The sequence below is a fragment of the Gopherus evgoodei genome, chromosome 2 (assembly GCF_007399415.2).
Source record: "Gopherus evgoodei ecotype Sinaloan lineage chromosome 2, rGopEvg1_v1.p, whole genome shotgun sequence".
In the NCBI taxonomy this organism is placed as follows: domain Eukaryota; kingdom Metazoa; phylum Chordata; order Testudines; family Testudinidae; genus Gopherus; species Gopherus evgoodei.
In genome coordinates this window covers 125,283,095-125,304,256 of record NC_044323.1, presented here as the reverse complement: position 1 = coordinate 125,304,256, position 21,162 = coordinate 125,283,095, and the positions used below count along the sequence as shown (strand labels likewise).

General features: G+C 41.1%; 1 protein-coding gene across 5 annotated transcripts in view; it reads right to left on the bottom strand.

Annotated features, from left to right (window-relative positions):
• Nucleotides 1-21,162, bottom strand: part of LPCAT1 (lysophosphatidylcholine acyltransferase 1) — a 200,921-nt gene that overhangs the window by 40,299 nt on the left and 139,460 nt on the right. For all 5 annotated transcript variants that reach the window (XM_030551642.1, XM_030551641.1, XM_030551643.1 and 2 more), the window contains 2 exons: nucleotides 20,977-21,130; nucleotides 15,850-15,948 (listed from right to left, as the gene is read on the bottom strand). In XM_030551642.1, the coding sequence (XP_030407502.1) occupies nucleotides 15,850-15,948; nucleotides 20,977-21,130 (253 nt within the window). The remainder of the gene's footprint in view (nucleotides 1-15,849; nucleotides 15,949-20,976; nucleotides 21,131-21,162) is intronic.

The following is a 21,162-nucleotide window of genomic DNA, read 5'->3' as shown; positions in this document are numbered from 1 at the left end:
TAAGCATCTGATAAATTTTCCAAGTCCTAAAGGAAAATATTAAAACCTTTCACTTTAAGAGATTATTCAACTAAATTATATCAGTAACACAACTGATCACAAACTAATAAGCGTTAGCACATGGCTGAGGACGACTGTGCAAAGACACATACTCAGGGATCAGCTGAAACACTCTGACAATCCCAACAAGTTGTGCAAAGGTTTAAATCCTCATTTAAATTACCTGGTATGGGAAAAATAATTAGAGTGGTGGCAGGGGGGCATGAGATTGAACATAACTAGCTTTGGCAGAAATCAGAATGAAGACAGGAACAGGTGGATGAGAGAGGGAGGATCAGAAGAAGAAAGAGGGGAAATTATTGCCTGTATTTCTGCTTCTTTGAAGACTTCATCTAGTAGGTGTCTCACTCCTGAAGCTGTATTTTCTAGAATACATCCAGCAGAACTTCCATAGCTCAAGTCTTTTGGCCTTTTAGGGCAGCAGTAACAGGGGAGAGTGTGAGCCAGGCTTCTTACAGGCTGTTGCATGTCACCCTTTCTTAGGCTATATTACAAAATTACTGGTCGCAGTTACATAGTGAAGGCGGAGTTTTGCCCTTAACACAAGGTTTCAACCATTTTATTATTTATTAAAAAAACAAAACAAAACAGTGTATCCTCCCCAAATCTTACTCTTTGAATACAGAATGAGCATAGAGAATTTTGTGAAAAGTTACAGTAAATCAGTTTATAAATTAAAATTAACTTTAATATGGGTCCTTTAAGAAATTTAGCACCAGGTGTGAAAGCTTTTCTTTCTCTCAAATAATCTTGATAACAGAATAATGCAGAAACTGCAAAATTCCTAGAAATCTTGTTAATCGGCTACATCTGAAGCATATTTATCTATCTAGGCTGAGCCAGCCCCTCAGCCCAACAGCATTAGCCTTCACACTTGAAATAGGAGTTGAGAACCACATCTGTCTGAGCCAGCATAGAGCTATGAGGCTCTTCCAATTCCTTCTGCCAGAACCTATGTTACCAGAAGGATTCATGGTGTACAGGAGTACAGGCGTGTTCCTCCACAATTAATGGAGAAGGAACTCTTTACTAGAATATTGAGATCCACCTGACCTGGGCCTGGAGGTATCCTCGGGGGTCCTTCAACCTTTACAGTTAGGTTGGTTTATGCATCCTGATTGGCAGCGATGGGGATCCAAAACACCAACCCACATTGGGATGGGGCTTTGGCCAACAATGCCAATGCCTACCTTAAGGTGGGGTAAGATCATTTGCATGCATACTAACCTTTCCCTGTAAGTGGGTAAGAGAATTATTAACTAACAAGCTAACATATTGGGGTCCTATTGCTTCTTCTCGCATGTGGCTGAGCCATGCAGCACGCATTCGCAGATGAAATTGATGCAAGGAGATTCATCTTTAGGTTAGATAAAATTGCTACCCCAGCCTCCTCTGGGGGTTGCATGTGTTCCAACAGGGATATTATTTCTTTAAAGGCTTTTTGCCCTGTCCTATACTCTGAGGGTAATGTATTCCACAATGCTGGGTCAACAGTGAGCTGTAAGATTTTAATGCAATCATCTTCAAGCAGCGTAAACACTTAACCTGTCTCTTCCACATACTGTGTGCACATAGCAATGGAAGAATTTTCCACTAGGCCAACCTGTTTGGCCACCAAATCTAATGTTTAATGTCTGTGGCCACTGCAGTGGGGCATGGGGTGTCAGGAGAATTGCTATCTCCAGAGTGCTCCTCAAAATATGATTCCTGGAGGTGCAAGTATTGGTGGAATAATCCCAACTAAGCACAAACTCCTCATTGACAGCATCCCCATAGCAGCGAAGGACGATTCCAATTCAGCGATAGGACGAGGCTGAGGTGGGCACAAAGGGTACAGTTTGGGTAAACACAATAGATGGGGAAAAAGCCTGTGTGGTCTGGGTGTAGGTAATGGCCAGGACTAAGTTACCAGTATCCTTTGCAGGCCAGGTGGCTGCAGGTGACCACCTCCTTGGTGAGTCCTGAAGAGGCTGCATTGTCCTGAGCTGGACGGCTCTAACTCAAAAGATGAGGATAATGCTCCTAGTTTTGTCTTGCCCTGTGGCACTAGGATGGGAGCGTTTCTTTTTTTATTGGTTTTAGTCAAGAAATCCTAGCCTCTCTTGCAGTGGATGCCTGTGACACTGAGTCTTCTGATCCCATAACAAAATTGGTTGGGGGAGGGAAGGAAATATATTGATTGGTCTCCCCTTTACTTTACTACTTTACTTGGTTGAAAGTACATGCTGCTCTTTAGTCTGTCTCTGCCCCCAAACTGAGCTCCACCTCCGTGTCAATCTCTTGACTCCCCTCAGAACTTCCCTCTTAGCTATCAGTCTCCACCTCCAAAAGAACAAGTTGGGTTCACTTAATTCCTATTCCACTTTTGCTGTATTCAGGCCCCACTGTTCTGTTTGCAAGTGACCTATCACTTCAAAATAATCCACTTCCTCATTTAACTTCCCATACTGTAGGGGAACTTCTCTGCTCTGTAACTGGTAGCCTTCCAGTAACAGCTCAAGCCTTAGCCTGCCAACAATGCGCTCCGTCTCAAACATCCTATGTTAGAGTCTGACTTCATTCTAATCTTTTCTCCAATTTCTGTCTCTCAGTAAAGAGTCAGCTGTTCCCCTGCAGAGGAATGCAGCTGGTCTTTTAACCGCTGAGTAACTTTTCTCTCTTCCTCAAGAGCCTGTGGTGTCTGCCTAAGCTGATACACTCTCCTTTTTAACTTAAGTGCCAACACGTTAGATGCCACAAACAAACATTATATCAGTATCCCTTTCAATTCTCTAGCCTGCCTTCCCTTCCTTTTTCCTCAGACACCTGACAACATCCCATGGGTTAGGATGCTAAAAAATTGCTTGACTGTCCTTCAACTGCATCAAGTCTCTTTCATAATTCTTAACGTTCCTTTTCACAAAAGTCTCTAACGGCTTGTTGAGGGTGACCATCACTAGGTCTCCAGAAGTCTCTGCTGACCCCCTTTCCCATTCTCTAGCTAATAAGCTTTATCTCACTTGCTGAATTCTAAGTCTGTACAATATTTAGCACATAATATGGACATCCTTTCCAAAATGGTAAACCTCTTACCTAGTTAAGTGGTTATAACATTTACTCAACTCTGAACAGTCCCAAAGGCTAAACTGGCTCCATGCCTAGTAGAAGGTACGCGAGTCCAGAATTAACCTGTAGAAGGATGGGGGTTACTTCCTTCTCTTCCCTTGTTGGCTGCCATGCTCTAGCAGCTCAAGAGGCATTTACCCTGCTTGGGCCCACCGGGCACTGTGGCTGCTAGGGATAAGCTGGCACAGTTTTTCCACAATGTATGGCTCAGGGCTGCAGTCTGGAGGAGCTGTGGGACTTCTGTTAAACTCTGCCAGTCTACTCACACATCTGGTCAGATGCCAAACTGCTGCGGCCTATTGGCAGCTAAAATAAAATCAGCTCCCTTGCCACCTCAAAGTGTGGGTCACCAGGCCCTGATGCTACTGCTTATTCAACTTTAAGTACCTTTACTTAGTTTCACAACACAACTCAACTTACAAAGCCACCTTAACACATGTATAAAGCTTCAAACAGCATGAAATCCACCCCCCCTCTTACTGATTATATTCATTTTAAAAATTTCCACTTAGTCACTGATTAAAATGTGAGGGTTTTAAAAGGTTCTAGTCCCAGAACCAGGCACAACAGAATTAAGTTCAATATCTGGTTGGAAACCCTGACGTACATAGCAGCAATACTCATACTGAGGGCAGAGCAAAATTTAAATACAGTTAGTAGCATAATTATTAAAACCACAAATGCTTCAACCCAAATGAAGGCACAGTTATAGTGCAGTATGAATGGTGTCCTGCACCATCCCTTACATATAGTCACAGTCCTCTCAAGGAGACCTAGTAGTGGGAGACAGGTTGTGTTCCATGATGGTTTAACCCTGCCTCTGGCATATCAAACAAATCTGATGGTCATGATTTCAAAGCTTACATGGTCGTTTCACCTTTTATAGGGCCTTGTGACTACCATGAATATTCATATAAACACCTGGCCTCCTTTGTCCATAACTGACTTACTCACCCTAATAACATTGGAGTATCCTTATTCTATAGGTTAGTACATTAATGATCTCAACTCATCATATATGTCAATTTGTTGCCAAGGCAAATTTGTGGTTACACACCTACTGATGTTCCTATCCTAAAATGTTGAAAAGCTGGTATTAGTTCATATTCCTGCAGTTACCTGGTATCATTTTATACAAAAATTCCTGTAACATAATATTTCCAGTTCCCTGGTAACTTAAGGTTTCTGTTGGGTAACTCACTTATGCTAAAGCTCATAGACCTCAAAGCCTTATGCTAACTTCTCAAGCTAGATTACAGGATAGAGGCCTATAGGTTTCTTGTGTTACAGCTACATAAAATACCTTTAAGCTAGCGCTGTGCGCTACAGGTCTTTTCTCAGTGCTAGAAGCAGAGCACTGGAAGTTTCTCATTCAGTCTGGTGTCGGACAGACACTTGCAGTTTGCCCCACCAGAAGAAATTCTGATCTGCCACTCGCTAATATCGCTGATCTGCCACTCGCATTTCTTACAAGGAACTATAATGGATTCACTCAGCGTCTGAAATTGTGTTCTCATTCTCTGCCAAGTGCATGGCAACTCGGAAAGATTTGTGGGACCGAGTCCACTCATGCAGCTGCAGGAGTTTCTCACACAGGGATATGACTGCTACCTCCCTTCTTATAAAACATGGTGGCCTAATTGTCCTTTGACTTGGGACATTTCAGAGACCTGGTATCTTAAAAGTCCTCAGAACGTACAGGACACCTCATCTCCAGAACCTACTATGTGCAGCAGCTACTCCTGGAAAGATCATGTCCCCTGGATGTGAAGACTTTCTGCGTGATCTCATCAGACCAAACACATCCAAAGTCACCACAATATAGACCAGAAGTTTTTCGAAAATCCAATCGTAGTGGTAGATTGTCTCTGATTGCTACCAGACCTGAGAAACCTTGAGACTTATTAGGATGCAACACAAAGAATCTCTGATACTTGATTCCATTTGAATCTCAAAAGGTCCACTGAAACCATCCCATTTCGAAATGTATCATGGGAACAATGAAGTCAGCCCTGTTATGGCCAACAGTCCCAACGTTCATAGCATGGCCTAAGCTGTCACCTGCTGTCTCTTGTTTATTCTTTCTGCCAGAATAGAGATATCTTGGATTCCATGCCAGGGCAGGAAAGATTACAGTTTTGAGTACAAAGTTCTACTAAACATACCTAATGTCTAATAGTAATAAATTAGGACTTTGGGAAGTTTATTATGAAACCTAATGACTTCAGCACCTCGATGGTGACATAACTGATCTTTTTAATCTCTCCCAAATGCTGCCCATCAATCATCTGAGTAAGGAAACGTGGATTTACAGCCTTGACAATTAGGATATGAGTGCTTCCTAGTACCTCATGAAAACAAAACATTAGACAAAAAGGGAAAAAAACAAAAATTGATGATCTGAAATGCTTGCCAAGCTCTGGAAGTCTATTTGCACGTGTGTGCCTGAAAGTCCAAAGTCCACATAGACTTTCTGAAAAAAAAAAAAAAAAAAAAAAAAGGAGGGGGTACTGGCTCCCAAAATGATTGTCTTGACTTTTTAATTTTTTCTACATCCTAGTTCAGTTCCCCAATATCTAAGATTGACCAGTGCCCTCCTGCCTTTTTGATGATCAGGAAGTAACTAGATTAAGGCCCCTTATTTCTTTTGCGCAATGTCATAGGCCTGATGGCTGTCTTTACTAGGAAAGATTTATTTCCTGCAACATCACTTCCTGATATTGAGGTATCTAAAGAAAAATGCAGGGTTGGGGAGAACTGGAGAGTTGTTTTTATTTTTAAAAAATCCGAATGTATTGTCCAACTAAATAGTGCTCAGGACCCACGTTTCAGTGATGATTGGTGGAGAGTGAGGGAATCACTGGGGCTAAAAGCCTCAATAAGTCTGATCTTGAGATAGAGTTGGCAGGCTGTCCACAACCTCTCCAAAGCACTTCAAATTTTAATGCTTGGAAAAATGGAGCTTAAGAGCCTTTGCCTTATGCTAGTGGTGAGGCCAAGTGTCCTGACAACGGGGGTACTGAGCAACCTTGAAGAGAGTCATAGATACGAAGGATGGATTTCAAAGAGAAAGCTTTTCCCGTCTGTCCTTTAGAGGAAAGCCATGAGGGATGAGACAGACTCGAAAGAATGTAATGAGGCTTTAGCATATTTTGAATTGTGTTATGATGCTTCTATCTTCTACCAGTGAAGCTCTCCTTGCTATATGGAAGCTCCTGGAGCTTCTTCTGGACCTATAATCCAACCGCCTACAGCCAAGACCATCCCTGTGGAAATCCACCTCTGAAGTAGCAGTCCCTTCCACACTGACATCAAAGGCTATCCAAACTTGATACTAGGCCAGGTCTATACCCTCCATAAGATTCTTGAGTTTTTGTGTGTGTTTCTCCTTAGGGAAAGGAATTAACCCAGGGAAGACCTTCGCAGTTTACATGTGTAAGCCTGGTAATCCACAGTTCTGAGGCTGCAACTGCAGACTGATAAACCATCTTTGAAATGAATTTCAGTTTTGCAGGTCTAAAATCTGAGGTGCACAGCACTGGGCATAGCCCTATAGTTATAACCATCTCAAACCACCAGGCTGTGTCGTTTCTGCAGAGGCTACATCTCATCCGAGGTACTTGAGCTCAGTACCATCAACTTTGAATAGTGGAAATAAACAAGGACTTTGAGGAGCTTTGAGGGTGACTGTGCTGGGTGCTCTGGAATTAAGGCTGCCTCATGGGACTTTGCAAGGGGAGGGTGTGACGTTATCAGATTAAATACAACCATGTAAATCACTGTTGCTACAACTGTTATAGAATTGCAACAAATCTTGTGCAAATAATGTCAAGTAAGGTGTCTATGGAAAGGTTAAGATTTGCTGAATATGATTATGCTATTTATATGCATGTATCATTTTTGTATTTGAAATTATGAGCAGTGGCTCTATACCTGTATTTCAAACATGTTTGCTCCTGGGGTAATGACCACAAGCTATTTAGCCTGCACATCATAAAGGGACCGTTCAAATTAAGTGGCCCATTAAGGAACACTTAACTCACAATGCACCATGGAAGATGCCTATCTACACTTAATGGATTTTCCTACGATGACTAAGCAAAATCATGCATAGACATGTGACTTGCCCATGGGATTCCAAACACTATCTTGCTGCCTGTAATTTTCCACTAGCTGTGCTGAGGGCTTTGTTTGAAACAACAGATTTCCCTCCACATGGCAGAAGCTATAAAAGGCCTGGGAAACACCTCCATTTTGCCTCCTTCCTTTGGACTATGAACTTTTACTAATGGGACCATTCTAACCAAAAGACTGAGGACCTTCCATTGATTTGTAAGCAACCAGAGACTTGACTTAAGCCAGACATTTATTCCATCACTGCTACAAGCCTGATCCAAGAACTTTGCAATTATTGTATGTATTCGATTCCTTTAGCCAATTTTAACTCTCACCGTTCTTTCTTTCTTTTTAAATAAATAAACCTTTAGATTTTAGATACTAAAGGATTGGTAACAGCAGGATTATTGGGTAAAATCTGAGTTGTATATTGACCTGGATGTGTGGCTGGTCCTTTGGGATCAGAAGAACCTTTTATTTGATGAAACTGGAACCATTCATCTTTAAGTCTAGTGTTTCTGGTAGTGATACAAGGACTGGAATACTTAACAGAACTGCTATTCTGACTTCTGGTTAGCCAGTGTGGTGAAACAGAAGTTTACTTTTATTGCTGGTTTGGTATATCTTATGGGAGAATAACCACCAGTTTTGGAGTGTCTGCCCTACTTCCCAGCAGTTTGTCCTGAATTTGATATTCTGAGTTGTGACCCACGAAGGCATGGTTACAGCGGCATAGTCAGCAGGATCCACAGAATCAGGTTAATTAAACTTTGGATCAGAACCCCACGCTTTTGAAATTTGATATTGAGAGTTTTAAAGGTTAAACATCAGTGACCATGAGCCAGATGGCATCAGCAGAAGCAACCAAACTGCAAGCCCCGAGACTGGCAGAACTTAGAATGCAAGAGAAGAAAGCCTTGGCCCAGGTAGAAAAAGAAGCTGCAAAGAGAGCCAAGCAAGCTGAAGAGAGAGCCAAAGAAACTTACGAGAGGTAAATGGAATGGCTGGTTGCTGAGGAGGGGGCTCACTAGATGCAACAAGAAACTGCCTGACTTAAGATCCAAATAAAATAAGCAACGGAAGAACAGCAGAAACTGTATCCTCTTGGAAGTCCAGTTTATAACAATGCTGGTATGTTGTATGACACTAATCAGTTGTCTGTGTTTAACCAATTATGCTATGACTAGGGAGAGTGTCTCTCTAACCTTGGGGAGGTGGAAAATAGCTGTTTGTACAAAAAAGCAGTTTATATGTAAATTAAGTTTCTGAATGTCTGTCTACTATCACAGAAGTGAATCTGGAATTAGATGAAGCACAGAGAGAACTCATTGATCAGGAAAATGTTTCTCTAGAGCAGATTAAAGTTGATGATCAGGTTAAAGCCCTAATTGAGGAACAAAAGGGTACATTTTTTTTTGTGGGTGAAGGACTGCTGGCAAGTGAAGTTTGTGAATGTAAGCCCGAACAAGGTAGAAGTCATTTATTTAAAGTAGCTCAGTGTAATGAGACTATCTGTGGAGAATAGCAGTTTATCTGTTGGAAGTGGCAACTTGCCTGTAAAGGAAGCTGTCTCACTTTCCAAGTATATGTCTGAAATCAGCCATGGGTGTTGGGACAAGAGAAAGGATATCTCCAATTGTTTGTCTATTGAGAATAGCAGCACGCCTGCTGAGGAGAAGTTTTTCTCCAATTCTTTGTCTGTGAAGCAGACAGAAGAAGTCTGACAACCTATAATGACTGAAAATTTATCAGCTGCCTCAGAGTTGGTTCTGGATTTAACTAAAGCCCAGGAAGGAAATGTTCCAAAGTTTGTGTCTGCTAGGGAGAATGACACTGTAACTAGGGGTACGTCCAGACTACCCGCTATCGGCTGGTAGCGATCGATTTTTTGGGGATCGATATATCGCGTCTCATCTATACACGATGTATTGATCCCCGAATGCACTCCCGTCAACTCCGGAACTCTACCGGAGCGAGCGGCGGCAGCGGAGTCAACACGGGGAGCCGCAGACATTGATCCCATGCTGTGAGGACCCGAGGTAAATCGATCTAAGATACTTCGACTTCAGCTACGCTATTCACGTAGCTGAAGTTGCGTATCTTAGATCGATACCCCCTCCAGTGTAGACCAGCCCTAGGTCGCATCCAGTTAATGTCATAAAAAAGTCCCAGGAACCAAGTGATTCTGGTGCTTCTATTTTGATGGTTGCTAGTGTGTTGTTGAGTCCAGGTATGACAACTCTGTTTAATCAGGTTGATACTATGGCCAGGGCACAAGGAGAACACAAAAATAATTTGACTGTGCTTCTCACTGACAGTGTGGAAACTTGTGACAAGAAGGGAATGGTCCCTAAGCTTGTGTGTACTGAGCTTGGTAACCTGCATGTTGCCAAGGAGGGAAGCTGTAAAGGGAAAGAGAGTGCCTCTAACCTTTTAACTATGGAGCCCTGTAGCTTGCCAGAAAGGGGGTTGTGTAAAAATCCTCCTAATAGGCCAGAGATGATTCTGGGTGTAACAAACTCAGGGGTTGCTTGTGGCTCAGCAGAGCAATGCTTCTGTGAAGCAAGATAAAGGTGAGTTGTTGCTAAAAGAAGCTCCTAAGGAGAAGAATTCTCATTCTAGTTTTTGCAAGCAGTTTACTGTAACTGAGGGGTGTGGAAGTGAATTAACTGAGGTAAATTGGGAAGAATTTCTGTCTGTAGAAGGCAACAGTTAATTATTTGTTGAGAAATTTATTTCAGTTCCTAACTGCCAGAGTCGTTCAGATGTATATGAACTCACCGAATTTGCTTTGGAAAAATCTAATGTGGATAGCTTAAAACAGGGGTTCGGACCCCTCAGAGGGCTGCAAGGTTATTACATGGGGGGGCCACAAGCTGTCAGCCTTCATCCGAAACCCCACTTTGCCTCCAGCATTTATAATGGTGTAAAATACATAAAAAAGTGTTTTTAATTTATTGGGGGGTGGTCACACTCAGAGGTTTGCTATGTGAAAGGGGTCACAAGTACAAAAGTTTGAGAACCACTGGCTTAATTAACTGATATTATGAACAGTTTATGTCTCAGGTTCAAAAGAAAGGCTGGATTCCTGGCTTTACACAGCAGAGCAGCCTTTTGAATAAACCCATAGATGCCTTGGATATGTCATGTGATTTCTTAGTAAGCTCTGAGGCATCTAATGCCTTGTGGATACAGAAATTTAGCTGAATAGCAGGAGAACTGTAGTTCAGACATGATGATAGAAAACGGTTGTCTCTCTCTAAGGCATGGTATCTACGCAAACTACCTAGCTGGTAAGGGAGGAACAAAGTTGCCCTTAACTGTTAGCAGAGAGGACACACCTAGACAGCCGATGGGTTTTGTTAAGCAAGAAAGCTCAGAATTTGACCCTACATGACAGGGAGGAAGGGAAAAACTTAATCCTGCAAATGGAAGCCACAGATTAACCCTAAAGTGCCAAAACCCAAAGGTATTGAGCCAAAGGCATGGCATGACAAAAATGCTTGTAAATGTACACTTGTAATGGATTTGATGTTAATATTAATGATAATATTAACTCTTGTGACTAATGTGTAACTCTTGTGACTAATGTGATAACAAAAACTGTAAAAAAAATGTACAATGTGCATGAGCTTTTGGAAAAACCCTTGAACATGTTGGGAGTAATACATAAGAACTCACTATGTGCTAGAAGCTTTTATGGTTACACAGTTTCATTACATGACAACATACTTTATGATCAGTATCTTGTGATACTGATATTTCACAGTTAATGCTTGTAACTAGTCTTGACCTGTACACAGAAAAAAGGACATTACACACCTAATGTCCTGTATGAAAAGAGAAACTGAGGCACACTACCATGTTGCTTTCATGGCTTAATGCCAAAAATCGTACACTATGAAGAACATTAATATCTGATTTGATGTTATTGGGTTCCAAACATTTGTATGAATAAGTTAGCTATTTTTTATAGCTCATGGCAAGATCACATGAGACATGCAGAAATTATGTTGCAAGAGGAGATCCAATCCATTATTGGTCTAGCCAAGTTTTACCTTGAATTTGTAAAGGGATTAAATAATATTATTACTTGCATAATGAACCTTACAAAGAAAAAGCCTGTTTTGATCAAACTATGATTTTGATAAAGCATTTCTGTTATATACTGATACTTCTAATATTTGGTTTGAAGCTGTAGTAATACAGGACAAAGAATGGGAAGTTCCTATGATGCATTCAGCAGTGTCTGGGACACTCCATCCTGCATCAATTTTGTGTTGAGGGTGTGATGTTATCTGATTAAATATGACCACGCAGATCATTGTTGCTACCACTATTACATATTTGCAACAAATCTTGTACAAATTATGTCAAGTAAGGTGTCTATGGAAAGGTTATGATTTCCTGAATATGATTATGCTATTTGTATGCATGTATCATTTTTGTATTTGAAGTTATAATCATTGGCACTATACCTGTATTTTAAATATGTTTGCTCCTGAGGTAATGCCCACAAGGTATTTAGCCTGCACATCTTGAAGGGACTATTCAAATTAAGTGTTCATAGTGGATATAAAAACCAAGGACTTGGAGGAGCTTTGAGGGGACTGTGCTGGGTGCTCTGGAATTAAGGCTGCCTCACAGGACTCTGCAAAGGGAGGGCCCTAAGTCTGCACATGTACCACTGGTCTTGGCACTCAAGTCTGAGCTGACTTAAATACATGCTTCAAAGATCCTTCCTTAAGTGCATTCTTGACCAGCCTCGTGAGAAACTTGTGAGAATCTCTGTGGTGTGTTTCAATCAGGGAATGGAGATGCTCACCATGTTTCTTGGGCATGCAGGGAGGTATCTCTTGATGTATATTGCAAACACGCACATCATGAGGCTCCCAGCCAGAGAACACAATGGGTAAAGCCATCCCTTCTTGGACTTGGTTCTGTCAAAGAGATAATTTTTGAAGCTGAACATCTTGTTTCTTTCCTTCTTGGAAAACATCATGTTGGAAAAGAAAAAATAGAAAACCCTTCTAATTAAATAATGCACCAAAGCAGCAACAGTGAAACATGAAGATGCTGAAGAGGTACAGGAGTGAGGAGACACTGATGTGCCAAACTGAAAGTACTGAAGATTCAAGATATCAAGTATACAAGATGCAGGCAAAAAGAGATCAAAGCCACAGAATGCCAAAGGAACAGTGCAAAGTGCTGAGACAGCAGTGCTAAAGTGCCGTGGCAAAGGTAATTAATCAGTGTACTGCAAGCAAAGCTGCTGGAGTGCTAAACATTAAGCAAGTGGAGTGAAGTGCAGATGCACTGAAACAGGTGGCATGGAAGCATGGAAAAACCTACTTGAGCCCTGAATGAATCAATTTAGGCAAAACTAAATGTTGGCTAGGAAGGTTAGACAGAAATAGATACCACTGAGCTTATCACATAGATGACCATGAAGCAGGGCACTCCTCTACTGTCTGCAGCCAAGGAAGAACTAGCATAGAATGTCCAAGCAACGGTGACATAGTCTAAGGCAGGGGAACATAATGCAGAGGATCAAGCTCTATCCTGCTATTGTTGCCCTCAGTGGGCAAGAAATCTGACTTGTGGGAGTTGGAACTGTTTTGCACTAGATAACACAAACCTAAGAGTGAGAACACTGTACAGATGTCGTCAACTTCTCCCTCATCTCAGAGTGCCAAACTACCATTTCAGCAGTGGTTTGGAGCTCTATAGGGGTGTGATTTCCAAAGCACACTAACGTGTTGCACATTAACTGGTCTGTGTAGACCGTGCTGCTGTGCACTGAAGGTTCCCTAGTATGCTTCAACGTAGAATAAATAGTACCATGTTTAGGTATGTTAAGGAACCTTTAGTGCATACCAGCAAGGTCTACACGGACCAGTTAATGCACAGTGTGTCAGTACACTTTGGAAATCACACCCCTGTAGAGCACATTACCCCACCGCATACATAAGCTCTGAGACTGGTGTCTGTTGGGACACAGAATGCTAGTAAAAGGCAGCTGTGCTTCACATAGGAGGAAGGAGAACTGGTCTAAAAGGGTCAAGGAACCTTAAGAAAAAGCAAAGACGGATAACAAAAATAAATTTTAAAATATTCCAAGTAGTAGGGAAAAGGAGTTTCTAACATTTCCCCTACTATTATCTCTTATCCCTTTGCGGGGAAATAGTTTCCATTTCCCCTCTCCAAACTAAAGGCATATTTTCTTTTTAAAATAAGGCATTTTAATGAATGAGCAATGCTTCCGAAGAGATAATCTATTTCAGGATCTGTATTAGTAGCCTACTTATGCATTTCTCAGATGGATGAAGGTACTTGGCATTTAGCTTTGGTGCTAACTTAGGCTTATATCTATAAGCCTACTAATGCACATTGTTGTGTATTATTGGTATGGAAGGAAATGGTGACTATATCATTTACAATATCAGGAAGGGCATCGTTCTTTATTCCACTGAACTATGTCACAATACCTCTTTCTAAAACCTGCAACATTTTGACTGCAGCTAAAGCAGATAATGCTGCAAAGCATCAAGTTAACAAGAGAGTGGTTTAAGTTAAAAAAAATAAAAAAATAAAAATAAAAATAAAAATGGACAACAGCCCCCAGTTCACATTATTTCCAGCTGTATGCTGCATCAAGTGGCGAAATAGTAATCTCTTTCTTATCTTCTGAAACACTTTGCTCTTTAAGAATTTGCAGTACAGCTGTAATCCTTACATGGGTCAACATATGCCACTAGAAGAGCTGTTCTAATTAATCTAGACTTTAAAAAAGATTACACATTACACAGAGAACAGGATCAAAAAAGATAGAGAGGTCATGCAAAACACAACGATATAACAAAGTCTATAATATACTTTTACTCTGGTCATATTTTATTCCTTAGCCACTCATGCTTATAATTCATATTTAGTTATGAATGCAAGACTTGCAAAATTCAACCAGAGTAACAACTCTAAGACTACATCTTTAATTAATTTAAGTCCTGGATAGCTACATCTCTTGCTTAAGGGTGTGGGTTGTTTTTTTGCAAAATTTGTATTTCACTTACAGAACTGATATAAGTGATACCATCAAAAGAACTCTTTTGCCAGTATTAGCTGCATCTACATTAGCAGGGATTGATGGCATAGCTATACCGGCAAATATTTTCTAGTGTAGACCTGGTCTTGGGATAACGGAGGACAAATATTAACCCCTCCCAATTTCCCCTATCCCCTCCCCCCAAAATAAAAAAAGCCTGTTGAATTTCACTACTTCTGCCCCTGACAAGTGCAAAGAAATCACAAATAGTAAAATAAATACATATGGGTTATTTCTTTACCACAGTGTCCCGTACAAACAAAGTCAAGTACACCCCAGTGTGGACAAGTCTCTCTCTTAGAAACTAAGATAGTTATAACTGGCCAAGTCACACACATGGTGTAAGCCGCTAACTGCCACCCTCATAAATAAGAGTGACTATTAAAGAAGCTAATGTATCTTGGCTCTGACTGATAAGATCACAATATGACACAGAGCTAGCTAAAGACAATACTATATCAAATGAAGTATTAAGTTATCCTTTTTAATTAAAATGCAATGGAGAAAGTCACACCAACACTGCAAATATGTACCACATATTTGGTACACAAATAGACTAATGTGAATTTATTTTTAAACACCTACAATATATCTTATTCGTGAATCTGACATTAAAGATTTCCCTAATGTTTAATATATAATTCTTTTTACTAGGACTTCAGAAGGTGAGCAATGATCTCCAGTCAGATAAGTTATTTTCCCTGAAAGACTCCAAAAAGTGATCCAGAGTCTGCCAGTCCCTTCTCAGCTCAAGTCTATCCCCGCCTCCCCACTTCTGTCCCCACTCTCTTCCAGATCTTGTGCTAGTGTGGTCTATATTGGTGGCTCCTGTGACTTACAGGAGTTGGGGGTGGGGGGAAGAGAGAGACTGGCAATCAAAGACATCTCAGAGAAGAGCACCCCTGTGAACCACAAGAAGCCACAAGACCCTGGTGGTAGGGTTGGGAATGAAGGGAGCAGTAGCAATCTAAACAAGGAGATGAGGGAGAAAGGTGAACTCCCGTGAATCAAACGTAAAATTTCACACCAAAACAGAAGAGTTTCAGAAAATTTTAATCATGTGGGGGAAAAAAAAAAGGTTAAACCGAAACACATTTTAATAAGGCATAAGCACAAGGGATAAGGGGTAAGTTTGGAGGTTTCAACATAACAGCTCCCAGTCCTCCAATGCAACATGCTAATGCAGACCCCTCTAGAGACCCACCAACTCAATGGGTCTCGGCTCATGCAGAGGAAAGCATGCTACAATCATATGATGGGACTAGTGCCTAAATCTGTATTTAATTACTTCTGAGGTGCTTGATCTCTGAAACTAAGCAATGTATTAATGCTTTTTTTAAAAAGTGTAAATGTGAATTAGAAGAATATATAGAATAACATCCAGTCAAATCAAATTGATTTTTTTTTAAATTGTTCTGTATTTCCTACATATTGTAAGAAGAACGTTGTAAGAAGTTGCTACTTGCCTTAAATGCCAACTGAATTGTTTCTAAAGTTTTGGATGGCCTACATACTACAGATAGAGCAGTCACATATTCCCGTAGATCAATTACACCATCTTCATTCTGTAAATAAAATAAAATAAATCATCAGAATTCTGTCATCTGCCTCAGAACTCCATAAACATTTAATAGCTATTAAAGGAATGTTAAAGATTATTAAATATACTAAACACATAAACCCACATGAAGACATTCTGAAAAATGTTTGTAAAATTTAGAGGTTGAGATTTTCAAAGATGACTAAAGAGTTAGATGTCCAATTCCCACTGAATTCCACTGAAAGAGGGGGGCCTAACTCTCTCGGTTTTCTTAAAAAAATCAATCAAAGGGTATAATTCTATGCCAAAATTTGCATTTCTAACTTGGAGTGGAGTGGAGTGGACTGGAGAATGAAATGTATCATAGAAAGATATATACTGATCATATCTTTTCTAACTAACACACATGAAGCTCAAATTACTATGATCAAAATTCAGTCAAAAAAGTTTTAACAGTGAAAAGATTTTATTTTATTTTATTTTCTACCATGGTATGGAGAATGGTCATCTTCCTCCTACCTTGTTTGGAAATGGATGTCAGTTATAGGGTTTGGTGCTGTTTTGAAAAGTTACTCTACAAAAGTTTTCACTTGTATGGCCAAAGATGTCCTTATGGATCTTATGGAATATATCACTATTTCTTGCAGTGGATAAATATACCTTGTTTTGAAGGATAATTAGGCAAGTTAAGATTCAATTAGCTAGAGCACATTTTGATACCTTGTCATCTGTGTAATGGAGATGTTACATAATGCAGAGGCTATGGACTCCTACCCAGATGTGATGTGTTAAAACCTGGTTATAGCATCCTGGAAAAATGTGCTGGTACTGTCAAATGCAATCCACTCCTGGCATCTAAATGGAACATCACTCACAGGAGATTATGCAAATCTTCATAATAGGATTGTTACGTTCTCTGACCAGCAGTGAAATAGCTGACCTTTAAATCATCATTGCTGGGCACATGACTTAACAGTTCAGAGAGATGGAGAGGTATATATTTCAACTTTTCAGCAGCTCCAAGAAAACCAAAATTATCCACCCATGAACTAGCAGAAACAGTAATCACTGACATCAATGTCTTGGCCCAACAACCCACCTTTCCTTGCACTGACCTAAAATATCTCCATGGTTCATCAGTGAATTATGGCAGATGAAGCATGAAGTCAGATTCAAACTCTAGGATCGTAAAACCTGATTTGAACCTATCTGCTGGGTTTAGTACAGGATTATGCCACTTTGCTAAAGGAAGTGAAAGTCCCTGTCTGCCATTACAGCTGCAAAACTGGATGCAATACTCCAGGTGTGCCTCACCAGTGCCGAATAGAGGAGGATAATCACTTCTCTCGATCTGCTTGGAATACTCCTACTAATGCAGCCCAATATGCCGTTGGTCTTCTTGGCAACAACACTGCTGACTCCTATCCACTGTAATCCCCAAGTCCTTTTCTGCAGAACTACTGCTTAGCCAGTCAGTCCCCAGCCTGTAGCGGTGCATGGGATTCTTTCTTCCTAAGTGCAGGACTCTGAACTTGTCCTTATTGAATCTCATCAGATTTCTTTTGGCCCAATCCTCCAATTTGTCTAGGTCACTCTGCATCCTATCCCTACCCTCTAGCGTATCTAACTCCACCCACAGCTCAATGTCATCTGCGAACTTGCTGAGGGTGCAATTCATCCTATCATCCAGATTATTAATAAAGATGTTGAACAAAACCGGCTCCACGATGAACTCCTAGGTTACTCCACTTCATACCAGCTGCCAACGAGACATTGAGCCATTGATCACTACCTGGTGAGGCCGATAATCTAGCCAGATTTCTATCCACCTCATAGTCCATTAATGCAATCCATACTACAACTTTCTGGCAAGAATACTGTGGGACACAGTATCAAAAGCTTTGATAACGTCAAGATATGTCACATCCACCTCTTTCCCCATAGCCACAGACCTAGTTATCTCATCATAGAAGGCAATCAGGTTGGTCAGGCAGGACTTGCCCTTTGTGAATCCATGCTGACTGTTCCTGATCACCTCCCTCTCCTCCAAGTGCTTCAAAATGGATTCCTTGAGGACCTGCTCCATGATTTTGCCAGGGATTGAAGTGAGGCTATAATTCCCCGGGTTCTCTTTCTTCCCTTTTTTAAATATGGGCACTATATTTGCCTTTTTCCGATTGTACAGGACTTCCACCAATTGCCATGAATTTTCAAATATAATGGCCAATTGGCTCTGCAATCACATCAGCCAACTCCCTCAGCACCCTTGGATGCATTAGATCAGGACCCATGGACTTGTGCATGTCCAGCTTTTCTAAATAATCCTTAACCTGTTCTTTCATCACTGAGGGCTGCTTCCCCTCTCCCCATACTGTGTTGCCTAGTGCAGCGGTTTGGGAGCTGACCTTGTCTGTGAAGAACGAGACAAAAAAAGCATTGAGTACTTCAGCTTTTTCCACATCTGTTACTATGTTGCCTCCCACATTCAATAAGGGTCCCACACATTCCCTGATCACCTTCTTGTTGCTAACATACCCGTAGAAACCCTTCTTGTTACACTTCACATCCCTTGCTAGCTGCAACTCTAGTTCTGCCTTGGCCTTGATTACATCTCTGCGTGCTCGAGCAATATTTTTATACTCTTCCCTAGTCATCTGTCCAAATTTCCACTTCTTGTAAGCTTCCTTTTTGAGTTTAAGCATTCCAAGGCAAAATTATTGAGAAAGCACTAAAAGCCAAGCTCCAGATAAGACACAAATTCAGTGGACATCTTCAGTCCTCCTGTGATTAGACTTTAAACTTGGATATGGCATGGACCTCAGCCCTTGTAGTTCTATTAGATTATCTCCTCACGGCAACGAGAACCCCCCAAGTCTCAGTGGTCATCGAATCATAGGACTGGAAAGGACCTCAAGAGGTCTTCTGATCCTGTCCTCTACACTTATGTTAGGACTAATTATTATCTAGACAATTCCTGACAGGTGTTTGTTTAACCTGCTCTTAAAAACCTCCAATACTACCACTTGATAGTACTATCATACTACTTGACCCCTGCAGCTTTTGTTAACGGATCACTTAGATATATAATATGTAAGTGGGAAAGTAACATTAGTGTAAAACTCATGGAGCAGAGACGAGAACAGGTTTATTGTCTTGCACTAGTAATGCTTCTCTCAAACTGAAAAGAGATCACTCTGTATAACTGACCTGTCCTCTTAAGTTACAAAACCACCAATCTTAGTGTCATATGCAATGATTTTATACTTTCTTCTAGATCACTGATAAAGATAGTATTGAGAAGAACATGCAAGACCTCCCACCACCACCACACACACAAGGAACACTCCCTATATGTAATATACTTGGGCTCGTACAAGGCATTTGACTTGGTACTGCATAACATTCTGGTTAAAAAAGTCAATGCTATACAATACTAATAAAGCACATATTTAATGGAATGAGAAGTGGCTCAAAAGAGGGGTATTTTTAGTGAGATTCCACCTGAGCTCTGGACTGGATTAGCCAGTCACTGAGATATGGGAATACATTAACTCCTTTTTTTGAGGAAAGCCGCTACTACTTCCACACATTTGTTGAAGATCTGTGGGGTGGCCGACAGGCCAAATGGGAGAGCCGCAAACTGGTAATGGGTCTGGTTCATGGCAAATCTTAGGAACCTTCTGTGGACTTTAGGAAAATTGATATGTGGAAGTATGTGTCCTTTAGATAGAGGGCGGCATACCAATCCCCTGGATCCAGCAAAGGAATGATGGCACCCAAGGAGACCATGCGGAACTTCAAGCCCTTAAGAGATAGCAGTTGAGATGATGCAGGTCTAGGTTCTGTCTAAGATCCCCTTTGGCCTTTGGAATCAGGAAGTAATGAGAATAACACCCCCTTCCTATTAGACAGTGTGGAAGCTCTTCCACAGCTCCCACCCCAAGGAGGGACTGAACTTCTTGTTCCAATAGTTGCTTGTGAGAAAGATCCCTGAAGAGGAATGGGGAGGGGGCGTGGGAAGGCAGGGTGGATACAAATTGAAGGATATAACCAAATTCTATTGTGTTTAGAACCCAACACTCCAAGGTAATGTGGGTCCAAGCACTGAGGAAGCTGGAGAGTCGTTTGGAAAACAAAGAGGTAACTGGATCCAGGACTGAGGGAACTGATATGTCATTCTTAACAGTCTCGTCAAAACCACTGCTTCTAACTACCTGAGTGTTTAGGGACAGAATACATCAACCCTGAAGAGGAGATTGGTGGAGGGGTGTCTACTCACAATCCTTCACTCTTCCTCATCCGCTGGTCCTACCTGGCAGGTTGCGCAATATAGTGTCCTGTCTGTTGAGGCCTGTAGTGTTTTCTGGATACTGCCGGTGAATATAGACCTTGAGATTTTAGGGTTGCCTTGGAGTCCTTAAGTCCATGGAGTTTGGCATCTCTTTGCTCTGGGAAGAGCAAGGGCCATTCGAATGGGAGATCCTGGAGGGTTTGTTGAACTTCTTGAGGAAACCCTGAAGACTGTAACCATGACCTTTTGTGCATGGTAATAGCCATAACCATTGATCTGACCCCAGAATCGGCAGCATCCAAGGCTGCCTGGAGGGATGCCCAAACTACTGTCTTCCCTTCTTTGACTAGTGAAAAGAACTCCTGTTTGGCCTCTTGAGGGAGCATGTCCTTAAATTTCTGCATTGCCTCCCACATATTAAAATCACAGCAAAGCTTGCTGGTTCACTATTCGGAGTTGTAACCCACCCGTTGAATATACTTTTTGGCCAAACAAGTCCAACTTTTTGGGGTCCTCTGCCTTGGGCATGGGGTCTGTTTGATCTTGATGGTTCCCCTCATTGGTGGCTGTTTAGTTAACTGGATTTATTTAGACTTACTAGATAAGGAAAAAGCACAAGGGTGTCAAAACTGGGATTTTAAAAAGTGCTCAGCACAGGCTGTATTCGTTCATAATGAAGTCAATGAGTGCATTTTTTAAAATCCCACCGGAAAGACATAGGAATTAATTTTTAATTCTCTGTAACATTCTGGTATTTCTTACCTCAACAAAAAGAGCAAACATGTTTTCTAATGTGTCAGAAACTGGGACTTCCAAGTATGCAGCAAACTCTTTAAGACTGACTCTTTTCCCTTTCATTTTCTTGGCACTTTGAGAATATCTATCAAGATCTTTTTCAAGCTTCTCTGGTTTCAGCCTACAACAACAAACAAACAAACAACAAAAAAG